Below are 18,934 nucleotides of genomic sequence, written 5' to 3' on the forward strand. Positions count from 1 at the left end.
TAGAAAATAACCGGTAACTAAAATGTTTTTTCTTTTACTGCACACTGCTCAGATATGTTACTGTTCAACTAATCCAAAGGAAGAGTGCTTAAGTGGTTTTTTGGGGAAAAAAAAAAACATGTAGAGCTAAGAATTTAAGTCTCTGGTGTAACTGGAACAAAAATGCAGAGGACTGTAACAAATAGGATTGAAAGCTACCAATTCAGAAACTGGTACAGTATAGTATTAATTTTGTTAGTTTTAAACGAGGTGTGTGGTATATCATACATCGACATCATTCAGTAATTCACACCTATTGCATAGGTGCATACAAATGTCACTGTACAATACCATTGCTTAGGTGCATATTCTTATTTACAAATGGTTTAATCCTTATTTGGGTTTGTTTTTATTGTTGTGTGTACTCGGGTCTTGCAATAGTCTTTCACTAGTTTTTAAAAATTTAAAGGAAAGGCCAGAGACTATCTCCTAAATTCCTCTGTACTTTATTTTCCTCTATTTGTTATTTTAATTACATTATATACAATTATATATTTTTGACTTATAGCAGGCAGTAAAATATAAGCCTTGTCATGCTGTGATGAAGGAGTTAATTTGCCAGCCCTTCTGGAGGTGAGAAATGGAGTGAAATATAAATAACATAGTTAAAAAAACAAACAAAAAAAACATAGGCATGGTAGACATTAAACAGGAAGCTATACAAAAACGGTACGAGTTACATCATCCAGTAAAAAAAAAAGTAATAAGCCAAGTAGATTGATCTACAATCTGCACAGGGATATAAAATTATTTATTCTTTTTTTTTTATACAGAAAAGTGCCGAGAACCTGTTTTGTAACTTTCTGCGACCCCTCTTAGTACGCAAATATGACGGCATATGTGACTTGATGCCCATTGTCCCACGCGTAAAGAACTCTGTCCTTCGGATTGTAGTCAATTTGCGTGGTGTAAGTGTAATTGTTAAGGAAAGGCAGCCTGGGTATCATCTGAGTGTTTGTATGTGTATCAAAGGCATAGGAGATGTTGGCATTCATCTTGTTGTAGCTATCCACAGCGTAAAGCACGCCACATACTATGAAACAATTGCCGTAAAAGTTCTTCCGAAGGCCAGTCCTCCACGTGGTTTCTTTCTGAATGCTCAGATCGACCGCGTTCAGTTTACTCAGGATGATCACCTCCTCGTGGAATCCCTCGTCGTCGATGGCCGGGTAAATCACCCACAGTCCATTCTCGTCCACCGCAAAGTCGATGTCCGAGTGGCCTCTCCACCTCCAGGGCGTCTCCTCCTCAAACACGGCGTCGTGCAGCATTGTCCACGCCGCCACGTACCGCTGCTTCAAGTCGAACTTGATGATGTCGCGCGAGAAGGCTCGGTTGTAAAAAAACGCGCCGTTGTACACGACGTGTCCCGTGCCTATCCAGTTGTAGGGAAGCTTGTAGGAGTTGGTCCAGCGACCTTAGGAAGGGAAAAAAAAACATTCAGCTTGTAAACCTCTTTGAACACTTTTCTCTGGGGCAAGAAAACGTAGTTGTGAATTAAAATGATAGGACATTTATTGGCAATCAGAAATTCTCCTTTAAGTAATTGCCTGTTGTAAAGAAATGACACAGAAAATACCTTGCTTGAAGTTCTCCATGGTGCGGAATTCTAAAAGATTGTTTCCGTAATAATAGTTTGTGACATAGATCCTGTCATCACTCGCTTTGGGATCCTTCATCCAGGCTCCTTCACTCCGACCATAAGTGTTATGAGTCACGGGATCAGAAATTGTGGACAAGGTGTCCTTACACACTCCTATTAACAAAAGTTGACAAAATTAGTGTTTTTAAAGACAAAAACCTTTTTGTTTTGTTTTTTTTCAGTGTGCTTAACATCCACCTCTACCTCTGGCATAGTTCATTAAAACCAATGTAAAAAAGTAGTTTCATTTAAGAGTCTTTCTCTGACTTAGGCATACTCATTTACAAGTGTGATTACACGGAAACGTGTCACTAACATTTTGCATAAATAGGCTCAAGTGAATTGTTTAGTGAATCCGTTGCTTAATAAATACATCCGTTCTTGGCTCTTGATAAAGAAAAAAAAATGTTGCTCAGGCTAAACAAAAGTGAAACTAAACTTGTACATGAGATACCAGAGCAAACCTAAGATGGAAGCCAGGACTCACCATTTTTCTGTGCTTCATCCCCCATATTTTCCTGGGATACAACCTCATCCAAGCGGAAAGGCTGCCTAGGTTTTACCCCTGGAGAAGGGCCGTCAGTTTTTATTTGCGGGACTGTAGCAGGAGTGATGGTTTTTTGAAGTGGTGCCTTAGTTGTGGTAAGATTTGGTTCAGTAACAGAGTCTGTTTCACTGGTAGTCGGCTTTGCAGTGGTTGTTGTAGTACTGGCTGTTGTAGTACTGGCTGTCGTAGTACTGGCTGTCGTAGTACTAGCTGTCGTAGTACTAGCTGTTGTAGTACTGGTTGTCGTGGCGACAGTGGTCGTGCCCTGGGAGATGGTAGTTTCCGGAACTGTTGTGGCAATGGCAGGGCTTTGCTCAGTGGTCCTTGTATGTTTCACAGTGGTTTCTTGGGTTGTGAACTTAGGGGCAGTCATGGTGAAAGACGGTAAAACCCCAGAGGATACAGTGGCAGCTGTTGTAGATTCTTCAGTGGCAGGGTGCGTAGCTGATGCCTGTGTTGACTGAGAGTTTTGAGCTGTCTCACTCTCGGAAGATGTAGGTGTGGGAGGTCCTGCCATTGGTTCTGGCCTGCTGTTGCTTCTAGCCGGATTACTTGTCTGCTTGATAAGCTGCTCTTCAAACAGCAAATCTGCAGGCCCATCACCACTCAAACTTTCATCCTCTGCTGGATAGGCAAGAAATAAAGAGATCTAAAAGCTGCTAGTATTTAAGTCTTTAAAAAAATCATTGCCAACCTTGTGAAAAAAATCATCTCCAAATGCAAATGCTTTTAAAATTTTTTTTTGCCTTAAAAGTCAATATAAGTTGCTTTAGCAGACTCCACAGTCTAATAAAAAGGCACTTGTTTCATTTTATAGGGGCTTGGGGAAAAAAACAACTCCTTCACACCTCATAGCCAAATAGCCTGCTGTTTCAGTGAAGGAGTGGAGACAACTTCCATTCATACTTAACAATTAAGAGGGAGAAATTCAACTGAAGCAATAACTGTATCACAGTCCTCAAGCATTATACACAGCTTCTTCATATGTACATTTGCTACAGTAAGTAGTAACCACAGAAAACATGAAGATCTTATATTTTACAAACAATATTAATAAAATCTGGTTTCAGTCTGGGACTGGGGCACTTCCTGATTCGTTATTCTTTAAATGTCTAAGTGGGTTTTCTCCAGGTGCTCCAGATTCTCCTTACCTTCCAAAAACATGCTGGCTATGTTAACTGTGTATCTAAATTGTCCCTGTGTGACCTGTGTGTCCCCTGCGATGAGCTGGCGTCCCATTCAAGGTATGGTCCTGACTTGCACGCTATACTGTACTACTGAGATATAGTATCCCCTTGGGTTACTGTGACCCCAGAAATAAGCTGCATTCTGATAAAGGCAAGATGCATTGAATAAAAACAAAATTCTGCCTTTGGAAATCTCTGTTCAGTTCTGTAGGTGATTGCCAGTTTTCAAGAGCAAAACCAAAAGGGAAAAAAACACCTCTGTTGTTTGGGAAATAGCCTGTTAATCAGCTATAAAAACACCTTGCCAATGTTTTTGTAACCACCAAAGTGGATGTAACTACAGCAGCCTGGAGACATGATGGCAGGTTTGTGCTATACATTGGCATTTTTTCACCAAGGGACAGTTGCCTTTCTTGTTTTCGAGAGGAATCTGCTGTGTATGTCAGCTGTGGTCAAGTAACAAACAACAGAATAGCTGAGAGTGAACTAATAAGTCACTCGTGTACACTATAATGATGGGAAATGGAAAAACCACAAAAACTTCATTTGGCTAAAAAATAATCCTCGGTATAAAAACTATAAAATGGTATTGTAATTGCCATTTGGTTTGGGTTGATGTTGGGTTTTTTTAAGCAGATATGCATCTCACTTAACCTCTTGAATATAAATTTTAATGCAAAAGAAAATGGTATGCCTAGGGCTTCTAAATAGCTCTTCTGTGAAAGACACTTGCTCAGAGACTAAGGCTGAGCACTACTGGAATGTAGATCATGCCACTAGCAAGTTGTGACTGGGATACCCTGCATTGTTGGCTTAAATCAGTCAGCAAGGGTCTTTGTGGCTTCTGGTGAAACAATACCGCTTGCTGGATTGTGAGTTGTTGGATTCCTGCAAGTACAGTATGCAGTGATGTCAGTTAGAGACAGGCTGCTCCAGTTGGCACTGTCTCGCATGCTGAAAGATGAATGGGGCTCTGACACATCTGTCAAGGAGCAGGGTTCTCTGTGACCCGGACAAGAGATATGTCTGTAACATGAGACTTAAACTGACAATTCTACATTAGGTAGGTAAATAATCACAAATGTACATTGGGTGAAACTTGGATATTTAAAAAGGATTTACTAAATAGGTGCTCTAAGGACAATCTTGGATCTGCTTACGCTGTTCATCAGTGTCAGTGTCCTCCTCCACATTGTTGGCTTTATAGTAAGTTATTCCTCTGATGATGGCCGGTTTCCCCACGGCATTTGTCTGCTGTGGCTCCCTAATTTGCTGAGCCAGAGTCGGGAGTTCAGTGTGACTTCTCTTTAAGTGGGGCTTAGTGAATTCTCGATCCTTGATAAATCTTTCTTCATATTTTTTCTGTTGGAGGCAATTATAGGAAGAGTGTTATATTATGGACCAAGAAATGATCAGAACACATTTTCAAATTCTGATCACCTGGAAATCTGGAAATCACTTTTTCACAAACAGAAAAGTTGGCATTCATACATATGGAAGAGCTTGGTGACTATAAACAAAATGAATTTGAAACAGCATTCCAAATCTATGATCTTGTCTTTCAAGTCATTAATGCTCTTGCCCCACATAAAAACATATATTGCAAACATTCCAATAGTTTCCCACTGGACTTTATATAACTGTTTTCATGTCCAATATGATTCTTCCATTCCATTTGTTATTTGTCATTAAGCTGGCTTCACTGTTATGAGTCCTGTTTTACTTAGGTTTGTCGGGAAAATTGTTCCATGAATAACAGAATTGACACTTGGCCATTTGGGGGAGAAAAAGCTCACTTTGATATGATCCAAGTTTTTACAATACGGATGCTTTAACAGATCCAGTGTGTGGTAAAAATGAAAATGATAAAATAATTCATTCCAGGAATTAACTTTAGGAAAACAAGATATCTTGGCTACAAAACCCAAACCCTGTTAAGCTAGGTGCTAAATTTTGCTAAGTAAAACGGCTAATAAATTTTCAGCTCAGTTTCCACACTTAGTTCAACTGTAGGTGTAAGGAGCAGCAGAAGGAATCTTGCACAAAGTAAGCCAATAGTGCTCAGCAAAAAGACATTCATCTTCTGCCAAAAGCTTCTTTCTATATAAATAATTTGAGCTGTAAAGTCTCAAGTGGCGAAAATAATTTTAAAGTTTTTTTTCCTGTCTTTTAATCATTCAAATTAGAAAAGTAATGGAAAAAATGCTTTTGGTCACTTGGCAGTAAAGCTACATTATGTGATGGGTTGGTCATTTGTTTCCAATGTCTAATCATGTTCATGGTAAGCATTTGCAGTGATTCATAGTCCAAGGATGTGTGTTAACAATTGTACTTTTACCAGGAGTATAAATCTGTGTATTGATGAACTACTTTTGTAGCCCTTAGTTTTCCCAGACAGGGACAAAAATCTGACAAGCAGAAAGAACAGTAGCATGGAAGTTAAATATCTGACACTAATGCGTTTTACATAGGTAAAAAATATGTAAGTTTTATTTACGAGAGACATGACATTCATTTTCCTGATTCATTAAATCCGTTTCTTAAAACACAGCGTAGGACTGAGGAGTGCATGTGTTTGGAATGTTTTGAAAACGTACATTTCTAGAGCATATAGAGCCGTATTAAAGATTCTGCCTTATTTTCTCATGTTTTTGGTACTGTTAATGGAAGAGTTCTTCTGAGAGCCCAAGATCAGCAGTCAAAATGAGCATTTGCCCCATTACACCAAAACACTAGACCTCTGTGAGATGAGACTCTAGTGCTCTCAAACAATCAGGGTAATGACGGTTTAAAATAATTTAAAAGGGTACGCAAATTCAGGGTAATGAATGTGCTGTGAAGGTTCCTAGGTGTCTGTTACAGCTATACTGTACCTCTGTCAGCATGCACTCATTATAAACAAAGTATAAACTCTCCCACACAGAGAAAGGAAGTCCATTCTGTGAGGGTACATTACACCACTGGGATGAGTCCTACCTCAGTGTGTATATATGCAGCAGCAGCATCTCTCTGCAGGGCTAAAGCCAAATTGTTCAGTCGTTTCTTCTTCTCAACTCGATGGAATGACTGGTTTTCTTTAACCTGTGTCTGCCCATCAAAGTCCCTCTTTACACTTTGTTTTTCTTTGGTGTTGTTTACAGAAACAGCCTAAGGAAACAAGGCAATATTCAGAACCTAACACCCTTGTCCTGTAGTGGCAGGCAGGCTGAGCGGACTCGACTCAAAGAATTGACAGGAGGCAGCCAGCTAGCCCACAGCACTACATTGATGTGATGAGGGTTTCATTCAGACATGAATTTATAAGAATAGCACCAACACGATTTTCAACTCTGAGACTTTTATACATCACTGTCCTGAAAAACACAATGCTGTGGCGATATAAAACATCTTATCAAGTGACCTTCTTGAAAACAGTATTTCCGGTGCATATTTACTCTCAAAAGCTATCATTATTTTTTGTTTGTTCTTTAAACTTCAGAGCTCTTGTGGACAGTTTTGTCAATGCATGCAAAGCTCTAACATCATGCGGTGTTTACATATTTTGACAGTTAACTCCTGAACAGGGAAAATGCTACTGAAAGAGATGTTCTTTACAATCTGTTGAAACTAGTGCAACAGATCTAATCAATCTGAGCTCTTACTTGTCATAGTCCTGGCAAAGTAGTTTTAAGACTAAATGTAGTTTTTAATAAGGAATAGGGTTAGTCCATGTAAACATTGCTTAAGTAATTACTCTTTTTCTTTTATTCTTTCAGATCTTTTGGACTATAGTTCAGATATTAATTTACTGTATTTATAAGGAACAATGAAGTTTCTGGGAGGGGGGTTTGATCAGCTTTACTGATAATATCTATTGATACATTATCTCAAAATACTGCAGCATCTTGTCTGTAACTGGTTGAACAAGGTGATGACTTACCTTTTCAATTCTGTCAATGCGATCAACCAACTTGGTTGTGACTGAATGTATCTTTAAGAGGTCCATACCATAAAAGGCCCCTTCCAGTAAGTCTATAATTGTTGAAAGCTAAGAGAAAAGGCAAGGATGCATAATGAGTTCAATCTGAGATAAGTTCTGGAACACTTTTGTAAGCACTAATTAGACATGCACACTAATTAAACTAAACGTATACGTTCTAATTTGAAAAATTTAAATTCTGCTTCCTCTTTTAAATATATGCATATTTACATTCTGAGGTAAAACACAAAAGCTATACCAAGCTATACACCATACCAAATGTACAACAGACTTGTAAATAAAAATAAAAATAAACGCCATATTGTAAGTTTTTATTTGCACATCAGAAATGTGGCCCAAAGTAACACATGGCTGAATCTTATTTGAGAAACCCGTTTATCTAACACACCAAATGAAGCTGAAGGACAATGTAATGGGGCTGTTATGGGTAGCAGAAAATACAGGACGCTTCCAGTCTAAGTGTTACCTTAATATTCTGTGCCTCAGCCTCCTGAAGTTTCTTCAGCCTGAAATCTCCCTCACAGGGGTTCAGGGCTGAAGGAGGAGCAATGCAGGCACACTTGCATCCTGGGCCTGAAGTCACAGTCTCCACTGTGTAAAAGTCCTGCGCTTTGGTAGTGCCTTCCTCAATCCTCCGGCAGGCGTTCCTGCTCAGGGGTCTGACAACACATTTACACTGACAGTCAGAGCCTTCCGAAACCGCTTTCACTTTGTCATAATCACCCAGCAGCTACAATAAAAAGAACATGTATGTATTTTCCAGCAGCGTTACCAGTGCACAATATTGACATATTCAACATTTCTGAAAAATAATTTCTAATCCCCTGGTATGGTAAGGGAGTCACCACCCCACCGCCCAAAAAATACTTATGACATGTAAAGGGTGGTATCGTGGAGGGACCCGTTTCGTTTTAAAAAAAACAACATTATCATTCAAATAGTTTGTGTTGTTTGTTGGCCTTTTTACTTGAAATAACATAAAATGAAGCAGCGCTAAAAAGTTGTAGACTACACTGTGGAGGGATCTTAACCAGATTAGGGAGAATGCCAATTTAAAGATTCCAGAATTATTATTTTATTATTAGTAGTTGTTTATGAGTATGAAGAAAATCTCATAATTGCATCAAACACCTTAATAAATCCAGATAGAAAAATGAAACAGAACAAATGTTAATTGTATCACGCATAAAGCATGGATTGTCTGTATTTATCTATAAAGTATTGGGCATATAAATCTCACCTCTTCAGTACTCCGCAATTTAACTATCCCATAGTGACACTAGTACAGTACTTCTGTTTTCCGCTACATAACTGCATTACTGCATTTGCCGAAACTTTTGGCAAATTTAAAGACTAAAGCTTTCAGGGACCACCAAAATTGATGTTAACCGAAGCGCATACTGTATAGTGCATTTTTACATTTTAATGCTCAGGATTAAACGTTTTCCTGAAATTCTGCAAAAGCTGTTTCATCTAGATATAACTAAACAGCGTTTATAATTCTCAGCGGAAATTCCTGAAGACAGAGAAAAATAAGATATCAATCTTTAAACAAGGCTGAATGGAATTTCACACACAAATACCCACTGGGGAAAAAAACAGCGCATCATTTAATACCTGTGATAAAATATTCTCCTGGTTGTCCGCCTCACTTCCAAGAGTTTCAATATAGTCTTCATCTAATTCTTCTGTCCCTCTGGTCTTATCATCATTAATATTGTTGTTCGCCGTTCCATTGGATGCAGGTGAAGTACCACTGAGCGCTACACACCACAAAAGACACCAGAGCTCCAATTTAGCCATCACATAGACTTCTGCAAGGACTCCCAGGGTCAGTACTTTATTGACTGGGTGGTCAAACCAACTCTGGCTGCAGCTATCCTCTTTGCAATTCGCAATATCCAGAAATTCTCCCTTTTTATTTCAATAAGAATTGCATTCTGCTTCTGTATGGGGTTCCAGGAGTTTCTAGCAAAGAGTTAAAAGCACCAAATTGCAAAGAAACGTGTCCCCTTTTTGAATTAAAAATCAATCCCGTGCAGTCTCCGGTAATCGTAAATCCTTCAGTGATTGTATGAAAACTGGATGGACGCAAGCAAAAGAGTTTTCGAATGCAGCGAAGAAGTGATCGGTGGGAAGGTTCTCTCTGGATTAATCAAAAGCAGGGAGGAGTTTAAACGCATACTGCAAGATTGTATAGTCCGAGCAATTTCGCTTATAGGGATATTTCACCCTGCATGGTCAGTTTCTACAGAACCCAAATGTCTTTAAATAATACTTTTAATGAGTTTTGCTTGTGTGAAGGAGCAGTAAGACGTAACCTACTGCCAAAGTCTTTTATAGTATTTTTAAAGGAAGCCAGCAGTAGTAGTTTTAAGAGAAAATGTACTGAATCATTAGAGCAAAAACAGAAAGCTATTTGTACTCGAGATAAGTATTTATTTGTTAGTGTTTTTTTGCATGAGTTTTGTAACGTAAAAAATAGACAGGATTGAATTGTTAATGAATGGTCGATGATTGATCTTTCTGCATGAGACAATGTTGCAGGTTGTCGTTCTTCAGTGCAGATGAACTTGTTAACGGAGCACTAGACCTTAGCTGGGCAAGTAGCGCCATCTGCAGTTTATATCATTAAGAAAAGATGTCCCATACGTCATTTACCCTTTCTGGGTTGGTAAACCTGGGAAAAGGTTCAGACCTAATGTCGTCTTTTCAGCTACAGTATGACACTTAAACCCACAACAAGAGCTCCTTATTTGGTGTGGCTAGTTTTTTTGTATCATTTTTATGAAAAGTTAAGTGCTTTATCCTTGAGGCCACTGGCAACCTCACAAATCGTGTCTAACTGTGCTAAATCAGAAATGGGGATCGTGTTCCAGGGGTCAATGTAATGTAGAACTGGGATACAGCAGAATTTGTGCCAAACGTCTACATCCCTAGAGCTTTATGCTTCTTGAATAGTTCGTCAGGAGTCTGGCAAGTCTAATGCCAATCTCACAAATGAAAAGATACAATAATCACCATTATAATCTATGATAAACCGCAATAAATTGTGGTATAATTTACCAGAACTGTAGTTTCACGCTTTATTTTTGACCAATTAATTAGTCAATTAATAAATTGGTTTATTTAGAATTACTACTATAGAATAAAATCAGGGAAATTTATAATTTAAAGCATACCCAGACCAGAGCGCTCACAAAATCACACAGTAATCTAAAAGCCTTAGGCTGTTCTTGAATTAAATAATACAAAGAGTAATACTCTCTCTCTCTCTCTCTACGCTTTATAAAGACTACGATAAAACGTTTTACACAAACCGGGGTAATTACAGTTCTTTTTTTCAAAATATTAAAAAAAATGTGTTTTAAACTTTCTGTAGAAAGTTAATAAATGGACTCGTTATTTAAAATGCAAAAATGAGAATAGCTGCAACCGTTGTAAGCTTTGAAAAGGTACTTCACTTTAATTGTTTTATCATGCCGTAGCACGCTACTCAAAATGTATTACTGCATCACTTTCCGACTCCGACTTTTTCTAAGGATTGTAAATACCTGAGACAGTGATGATCCAATCACAGTCGACGCCGTGTGACGTCCCCGTGTTCCCCTAAACAAAGTCCGGGGGAAACCGTACCGCCGTGGAAGTTATGATGTGGAGATAGATGGTGTGGAGGTGTTGCGGCGTGCAAAGTTCATCGTCCAAATCGCTGTAAAGAAGAAGCATGGAGATTGATGCTTCGTTACCCAAGACTTGTGGTGAGCTTCGGTTACTTGCTCATGGAAATAAAAGAAAATAAATACCCTCAAAACATATCGAAGATTAATAAAGCCTAGAGGCTGTCAAAAGATGGCTGGGCTATTTTCTTCGACACTGCGATACTTCAGTTTTCTGTTTACAGTGGAGTACTGAGTCTCATTCAGAATCCTGTCAGGTTTTATAATGCGGTGTCTTGATACCGTTTTTAAAAACCCAGTGTAACTGCGACTAATGTCCGTTTTTCTCAATGTGTAGAGGAAGCAACAAATTCGGAAGTTTCGGTTTCATTTATGAACCTTAATAGTAAGTGTAGAATGTACAAGACTAAATTATTAAAATAGTTTGTATCTTTGCTATTTCTAAATTGTCTTTCGATAATTTGTATTGTAAGCTCTTGGGTTAAGCTCATTATGTAACAGTAGTAACGTCTATTGCTAGTGTTTTTTTCTTTTCAATCCCTTAGCGATACTACTGGTTGGTGACCTTTGCAGATTTGTCATGAAATATTACAGACTTACGTTAAACTACAGTTCGATATTTATCTTGTTACATCGTTTTATATGGTAACTTAGAAGTTTTATTAATCATGTTTTCGGTGCTGTTCAGTAATGGAAATGTATCTTACAACAGTAACTCTCTACTTAGCGTATTAGAGAAACTCAACAAGTATTTAATATGCAGATCTATTGAATCCTTAGCACTAGTGTGAAGATTTCATGGTTTGTGCAAATAAACCAAATTTCAGGTCTCATTGCAGGGTAACATATCATTTAGAATTTGGTGTACGAGTTTTATTGATGTCTTAATTTGTATGTGTATAGTACATCTATTTGGCTGTGATTATTATACCCTGAAGATGATGTTTCAGAAAACAAATAGGGATTTCAGAAATGTCTTCTTTTTTATTCTACTTCTGGACCTGGTGAGTAAAAGTTGTTTTCTCTTTTACTCAGCTTTGGATTCTGCACAAGACTCTCAGTTCACTGGAGAGCCTCATCATGAGCCGATTTCAGCCTCACAAGAAACAAGAGATGGAGAAACACGCTCATCTTCCAAAGCCTCCTGCTCACTAGAGATGGACACCTCTGACAAAGACCAAGAGAATCACAAACACGAGATTGGTAGAACTTCCTTATTCACACTCCTGTATTAGAGTTGTTTTTACAGAGATGATGGACTCATTTCTGTTCATTTGTCTTGATTTGTCAACCTTTTTTATTTGATGTTTTAGGCGTGGAAGTCGAAAATGGCACATTTGGCACTGTGTTGGAGCATTTAGTCATTTTGATGGATCAAAGTACATGTTTCTTTGTTTTGGGGTTTTCAGGCGTTTCAGAAAATGCTGCCACTCAGTCCACCGAAAAGCCTCTTCAAGAGGACTCTTCCTGTGAGACATCTGCCTTCCCTGAAGAGAAAGGTGGTGAAAAGGGCCAGGAGGACTCCAGTCCGAAATCCAAGACTGGTACAACGTCTTTGCTTTAGTTGTTGCCTGTTTGTTAAGTTAGGGTGACATCTGGAGTAAAGGTACAAGCGTGCATATTTATTCACAACCAGCAGAGGGCACTGCCAGAACATCTAATGTTGCCCATTGGGAAGGCATGTCTGGAAGAAATGAGGATTGGCAGACCGTATGGGGCCTGCCAGAAAATCTGTCTGTGGTATCGGTGGTATTCAGAATTTAGTAATCCTGTTTTCAGTGCTGTCCAGTAAACTGAAATGTTTCTTGCAAGGTAACTGTCTAAATAGCATATTAGAGACACTCAACGAGCATGGTCTCAAATGCTCTTTGGATATTGCCTTGTTCTGCAGTGAACTGTTTAAGTTGCTTTTACTATGCAGATCTATTGAATCCTTACCATTAGTGTGAAGATTTCATGGTTTGTGCAAATAAACCAAATTTCAGGTCTCATTGCAGGGTAACATATCATTTAGAATTTGGTGTCCGAGTTTTATCGATGTCTTAATTTGTATGTGTATAGTACATCTATTTGGCTGTGATTATTATACTCTGAAGATGATGTTTCAGAAAACAAATTGGGATTTCAGAAATGTCTTCTTTTTTATTCTACTTCTGGACCTGGTGAGTAAAAGTTGTTTTCTCTTTTACTCAGCTTTGGATTCTGCACAAGACTCTCAGTCCACTGGAGAGCCTCATCATGAGCCGATTTCAGCCTCACAAGAAACAAGAGATGGAGAAACACGCTCATCTTCCAAAGCCTCCTGCTCACTAGAGATGGACACCTCTGACAAAGACCAAGAGAATCACAAACACGAGATTGGTAGAACTTCCTTATTCACACTCCTGTATTAGAGTTGTTTTTACAGAGATGATGGACTCATTTCTGTTCATTTGTCTTGATTTGTCAACCTTTTTTATTTGATGTTTTAGGCGTGGAAGTCGAAAATGGCACATTTGGCACTGTGTTGGAGCATTTAGTCATTTTGATGGATCAAAGTACATGTTTCTTTGTTTTGGGGTTTTCAGGCGTTTCAGAAAATGCTGCCACTCAGTCCACCGAAAAGCCTCTTCAAGAGGACTCTTCCTGTGAGACATCTGCCTTCCCTGAAGAGAAAGGTGGTGAAAAGGGCCAGGAGGACTCCAGTCCGAAATCCAAGACTGGTACAACGTCTTTGCTTTAGTTGTTGCCTGTTTGTTAAGTTAGGGTGACATCTGGAGTAAAGGTACAAGCGTGCATATTTATTCACAACCAGCAGAGGGCACTGCCAGAACATCTAATGTTGCCCATTGGGAAGGCATGTCTGGAAGAAATGAGGATTGGCAGACCGTATGGGGCCTGCCAGAAAATCTGTCTGTGGTATCGGTGGTATTCAGAATTTAGTAATCCTGTTTTCAGTGCTGTCCAGTAAACTGAAATGTTTCTTGCAAGGTAACTGTCTAAATAGCATATTAGAGACACTCAACGAGCATGGTCTCAAATGCTCTTTGGATATTGCCTTGTTCTGCAGTGAACTGTTTAAGTTGCTTTTACTATGCAGATCTATTGAATCCTTACCATTAGTGTGAAGATTTCATGGTTTGTGCAAATAAACCAAATTTCAGGTCTCATTGCAGGGTAACATATCATTTAGAATTTGGTGTCCGAGTTTTATCGATGTCTTAATTTGTATGTGTATAGTACATCTATTTGGCTGTGATTATTATACCCTGAAGATGATGTTTCAGAAAACAAATAGGGATTTCAGAAATGTCTTCTTTTTTATTCTACTTCTGGACCTGGTGAGTAAAAGTTGTTTTCTCTTTTACTCAGCTTTGGATTCTGCACAAGACTCTCAGTCCACTGGAGAGCCTCATCATGAGCCGATTTCAGCCTCACAAGAAACAAGAGATGGAGAAACACGCTCATCTTCCAAAGCCTCCTGCTCACTAGAGATGGACACCTCTGACAAAGACCAAGAGAATCACAAACACGAGATTGGTAGAACTTCCTTATTCACACTCCTGTATTAGAGTTGTTTTTACAGAGATGATGGACTCATTTCTGTTCATTTGTCTTGATTTGTCAACCTTTTTTATTTGATGTTTTAGGCGTGGAAGTCGAAAATGGCACATTTGGCACTGTGTTGGAGCATTTAGTCATTTTGATGGATCAAAGTACATGTTTCTTTGTTTTGGGGTTTTCAGGCGTTTCAGAAAATGCTGCCACTCAGTCCACCGAAAAGCCTCTTCAAGAGGACTCTTCCTGTGAGACATCTGCCTTCCCTGAAGAGAAAGGTGGTGAAAAGGGCCAGGGGGACTCCAGTCCGAAATCCAAGACTGGTACAACGTCTTTGCTTTAGTTGTTGCCTGTTTGTTAAGTTAGGGTGACATCTGGAGTAAAGGTACAAGCGTGCATGTTTATTCACAACCAGCAGAGGGCACTGACAGAACATCTAATACAGCCCGTTCGGACAGCACATCTGAAAGACATGAGGATTGGGGGACAGCAGATCTGCCAGAAAATCTGTCTTCCTTCACTAGTCTTCAATTTACCCACCTGCAGTAGAGGCAGGAAACTCCATCTCCATAGAACTAGGGAGTTCATAGTGAGGTGGCTGAGAACTGTGAGACCGCTGTATTATTGTTGTTTGCGGCACAGAGATATTGGACACCTTGAGTTCTGTTTTTTGTTGTTTGTGTAACATGTTGAACCTTTTAGTGTAGGTTTTGGGAATGGGGATGGATGTCATCTTTGCTGTTGTGTTCTGATGGAAGTAAAATGGTTCCTTCTCTTGGGGGTTTCAGGTCTTGTAGAAGGAACTGACACTCAGTCCACTCAACCGCCTCTTCAACAGAAGGACTGGGCTTCGAGAGAGGGATCTGCCTGCCCTAAAGAGAAAGATGCTGAAAACGTCCAGGTGGACAGTGACAGAAAAGACAAGAGTATTGGCTGTAAACAGGACATTGATAAAGAAATCCAGCAAGGTTCTGACCAAAGAAACAAGAGTGGTAAGACCACCATGATATAAATGCAATCTAATGACTGTTTACTTTGGAATATATGAATAGTGTTGTAAGGCGTGTATATTTTTTTAATCTGTATGAAGGTCTTTATGTGCATGGCTTAGTTTTGAGATCGTTGGATCAGTTGGACAGTTGGATGGGCCTTGATTCAAATGATTGTAGGCTTTTTATTTTACATGTCAGACTTTGAATTATATTTTTTGAGACTAAAAGAAAAAGTCTTAAGTTCTTGTTGTTTTTCTCGGCCTACAGGAAATTCAGTTGTTGACACAGCTTCACAGCCTTTCCTCCCAGAGGTCTCGGCTGTAGTTGATAAATCTGACGTTAGGAGGAGAAAGGAGAAAGTTGCTGAAAAAGACCAGAATGACTCCTTCCGAAAAGAAACAACTGGTAAAATATTTGTTTTAACTTGTCAACTAATTTCTCCGTAAATACTTTACCCGAAATACTTTACTTAAGATTTTATTTGTGACAAGAGTCCAGGTGTTGCAAACCTTAATGTAATGACTTTCTTTTCTCTCATGCTTTACACAAATCATCTTTAGTTGTTTTGTCCTTCATATCAAAGATTTCTCTCACCAAAAACACCAGGAGAACTCTACCTAACAAGACAAGGATAGTGAAACTTCTCCATCTTTTGCAGTTGCCTGTTTGGCATTACTTAAAGAAACCATGTTCCTTTTTATCTTAAAAAAGCGAAAAGGAATCAGATGTGGGAGAAAAGTAGGACTTTTAATATTATTATTATTATTCTGTATAATAATTAATTAGTATTGTATATAGTTATATATATATATTATACTACTATATATAGTAATATATATACGTATATATATACTTTTATTATTATTATTATGTATAATGATTAGTAATATAATTAATATTAGTATTATTATTATGCAGTATAGGTGGCATGGTGGTACAATGGCTAGTATTACTGCCTTGCTGGTTTGGAGCCAGATTTAATACGATGACTTTTATTAGTTATTTATTCTTTGTAAAATCTTTCTCCATAACTAGATGAGAAGAGGCCCACGCATCCTAAAATTACGTCTGAACCAGCAGATGAGAAGAACAAAACTATGATACCACAAGAACATGGAGACAACCAACAATCTTATAATTCTGCTTTACCCCAACTAAGTCCATTTCTTGCAGTTCTTCTAGTGCTACTTGTGGTTGCTGGCTTGTGGCTATTCAAATGGCCGCACCAAAGCCAGTCTGCTGAAAAGGGGGAGAACAGAAGTATCGAAGTGTTTCGCAGGCAGATTACTCGGCTGGAGTACAGCTTCCCCAGCCAGAGAAAGGAGCTGTGGAGGAGAAGCAGGATCCACATGGAGAAGCACCTTCAGTCAGAGGAGCCCACTGAACCCGTCAGCATGATCCTGACTGCTGGGCGCAAGGCTGAGAGGACACTGCACTGTCTGGCCAGTGGCCTGGCCAGGGCCTACTCCTCTGCCCTCAATGCCAGTGCCCTCCACATAGACGGCTTGAGCAAGGCCGCGCTGGACAGCGACCGGGTCAAACTGGAAATAGACGAGGAGCTGACAGCTGCGTTTGAGGGGAACAAGAGGGCAGCAGTCATCCACCGGTTTGAAGAGCTTCCTCCAGACTCGACACTCATCTTCTACAAGTACTGTGACCACGAGAACGCGGCCTACAAGGCTGTGTCTCTCATCTTCACCGTTCTTCTGGAAGAGGACGAGCTGGGCACGCAGCTGAATTTGGGCAGCGTGGAGGAGAAGGTGCAGGATCACATTCAGGAGAAATTCTTTATATCAGTCCAGCCGACTGTGTTTGATAAAATGGATACTGATAAATTCGGTGGACTTTGGAGTCGGATCTCACACTTGATTTTACCTGTTAGCACTGAGGAGAAAAGTGAAAGGTTAGGCTGCGATCTGTGAAGAGAACCGTCAGTTCTCACCAAAAGACGTATGGAGATTGGAATGTACAACTGGGCCTTTACTGATATTGGCTACTGCAGCTCAGGAATGCAGGAAACTTGTCTTAACCAGTGTGTTCCCTTATGTCTCCTGTTAAACCAAACTGCAGCCTTATGATTTACTCGCCTTTTCCAGTATGAATCTTAGATATTGTGTACAGTCAAAAACTGAAATTTTAAGAGACATTCTATAATGGAATACATTGACAAAGACAGTTTCGTTGGACATACACTGAGTAACATAATCATAAACCTGTTTACCTTGTGTCAATGCACTTTAACGTTGCCTTGAAAAATGTCTAATAATAGCACTAGAGATATGGAATTTGAGATTTTAATTTTTTTCACAGCTCAGACGTAGCAGAATTCACACAGTTTTAACAAAGTGAAGTAATAGTAAAAAGACAAAAGTTATGTTTAACCAACATGAACTGAAGAACAAAGATGGCAAAAATGGAGTGTAGGGTGTTTAAGAACAGATTTGTATCTCTGAGGGTTTAGCAATAAGAATATTATGTTTAAATAACAGCACTTAATACATTTCCCAATATAACATGCATATTTAGATATACAAAAGTTGAAAATACTATATAGTTTTTTCTGAACTATAAGCCAGGGATTCCTTCCATGTCTTCTATTAAGTGTTGGAAAAGAGCTAAGAAATTGATTTTGCTTGCCAATTTCATGACACTTTCTGTAACCTTTTCACAATTGTCAGCTTCTGTAATCATTTCTGAAAATGCTGTTTTATCGTGTCTCCTTAATTACGGTTTGTAGGCCATGAAACATCAGTTACTGTCCTTAGTTATAAAATCATGTTTTGGTTGCTGATGGTTTTGAAACAAAAACTGTCATAGTGAATTTTAACTGTTTAAATTAAGTAGCATTACCCACTCTTAAACTTTTTACTGAAATTTGCATTGGGAAAAATGAATCAAATATTTTCTCTCTCCATTTAAATAATAAAAAAAAAATCATGCCAAATTAATGATAGACAGGTTTCGATCTGCGTGGAATGGATAAGAAAGTAATGAAAACTTCTGGAGCTTGTTCCTCATCTGGATAGTTTAACAAAATTCTTCATTTTCTACAGGGTTAGTTTATAATACCTGGGTTATTAAAGATGATAGCCGGCCACCATCTGGATCCTGAACTTCATTCAGTCTGTCATGCAAATTATGTCTTTGTTTAGTAAATAAAGATTTATGTGCCTTAAAGATGTACAAATGTTTGTAGAATCCAGAGATATACTGGTGTATGCATTGTTTATTATATGATGTGTGGTAATTAATAATTGCTTACACTTGTATAGCACTTTTCTAGACACTCCACTCAAAGCACTTTACAGGTAATGGGGACTCCCCTCCACCACCA

At 38.8% G+C, this 18,934-nt stretch overlaps 2 protein-coding genes across 5 annotated transcripts; one reads left to right on the plus strand and one right to left on the minus strand.

Annotated features, from left to right (window-relative positions):
- Positions 1–769: 769 nt before the first annotated feature.
- On the minus strand, positions 770–9,512 carry LOC148823463 (olfactomedin-like protein 2B). Of its 4 annotated transcripts, none has more exons than XM_088926766.1 (8): positions 9,012–9,512; positions 7,861–8,124; positions 7,335–7,442; positions 6,392–6,562; positions 4,576–4,777; positions 2,169–2,849; positions 1,619–1,795; positions 770–1,456 (listed from the first exon to the last, which is right to left on the minus strand). In XM_088926766.1, exons 1-8 carry the CDS (start codon positions 9,195–9,197, stop codon positions 855–857), a joined length of 2,391 nt encoding a protein of 796 aa, XP_088782892.1. In that variant the 5' UTR covers positions 9,198–9,512; the 3' UTR covers positions 770–854. The 4 variants fall into 4 exon arrangements, with proteins under 4 accessions (XP_088782892.1, XP_088782891.1, XP_088782894.1 ...); XM_088926765.1 differs by having other exon boundaries at positions 2,169–2,852; XM_088926768.1 differs by having other exon boundaries at positions 7,861–8,053; positions 9,012–9,509.
- Positions 9,513–11,016: 1,504 nt separating this feature from the next.
- On the plus strand, positions 11,017–18,781 carry LOC148823464 (uncharacterized). Its single transcript, XM_088927965.1, has 10 exons — positions 11,017–11,152; positions 12,107–12,274; positions 12,481–12,615; positions 13,265–13,432; positions 13,639–13,773; positions 14,423–14,590; positions 14,797–14,931; positions 15,397–15,600; positions 15,868–16,005; positions 16,636–18,781. Exons 1-10 carry the CDS (start codon positions 11,119–11,121, stop codon positions 17,520–17,522), a joined length of 2,172 nt encoding a protein of 723 aa, XP_088784091.1. The 5' UTR covers positions 11,017–11,118; the 3' UTR covers positions 17,523–18,781.
- Positions 18,782–18,934: the final 153 nt, after the last annotated feature.

This window comes from Atractosteus spatula, chromosome 11, assembly GCF_055471065.1.
Source record: "Atractosteus spatula isolate fAtrSpa1 chromosome 11, fAtrSpa1.hap1, whole genome shotgun sequence".
Taxonomy (NCBI): domain Eukaryota; kingdom Metazoa; phylum Chordata; class Actinopteri; order Semionotiformes; family Lepisosteidae; genus Atractosteus; species Atractosteus spatula.

What these genes read in the sequence shown, in the direction of transcription:
- LOC148823463 (XM_088926765.1), bottom strand. Translation starts at nt 9,197, where the DNA reads ATGGCTAAATTGGAGCTCTGGTGTCTTTTGTGGTGTGTAGCGCTCAGT. An exon ending in AGGAGAATATTTTATCACAG is followed by an intron (nt 8,125 to 9,011) that starts GTATTAAATGAT and finishes TTTTTATTGTAG; the next exon opens with CTGCTGGGTGATTATGACAA. An exon ending in CTGAGGCACAGAATATTAAG is followed by an intron (nt 7,443 to 7,860) that starts GTAACACTTAGA and finishes CTTTTCTCTTAG; the next exon opens with CTTTCAACAATTATAGACTT.
- LOC148823464 (XM_088927965.1), top strand. Translation starts at nt 11,119, where the DNA reads ATGGAGATTGATGCTTCGTTACCCAAGACTTGTG. An exon ending in GAATCACAAACACGAGATTG is followed by an intron (nt 12,275 to 12,480) that starts GTAGAACTTCCT and finishes TGGGGTTTTCAG; the next exon opens with GCGTTTCAGAAAATGCTGCC. An exon ending in CTTCCGAAAAGAAACAACTG is followed by an intron (nt 16,006 to 16,635) that starts GTAAAATATTTG and finishes CTCCATAACTAG; the next exon opens with ATGAGAAGAGGCCCACGCAT.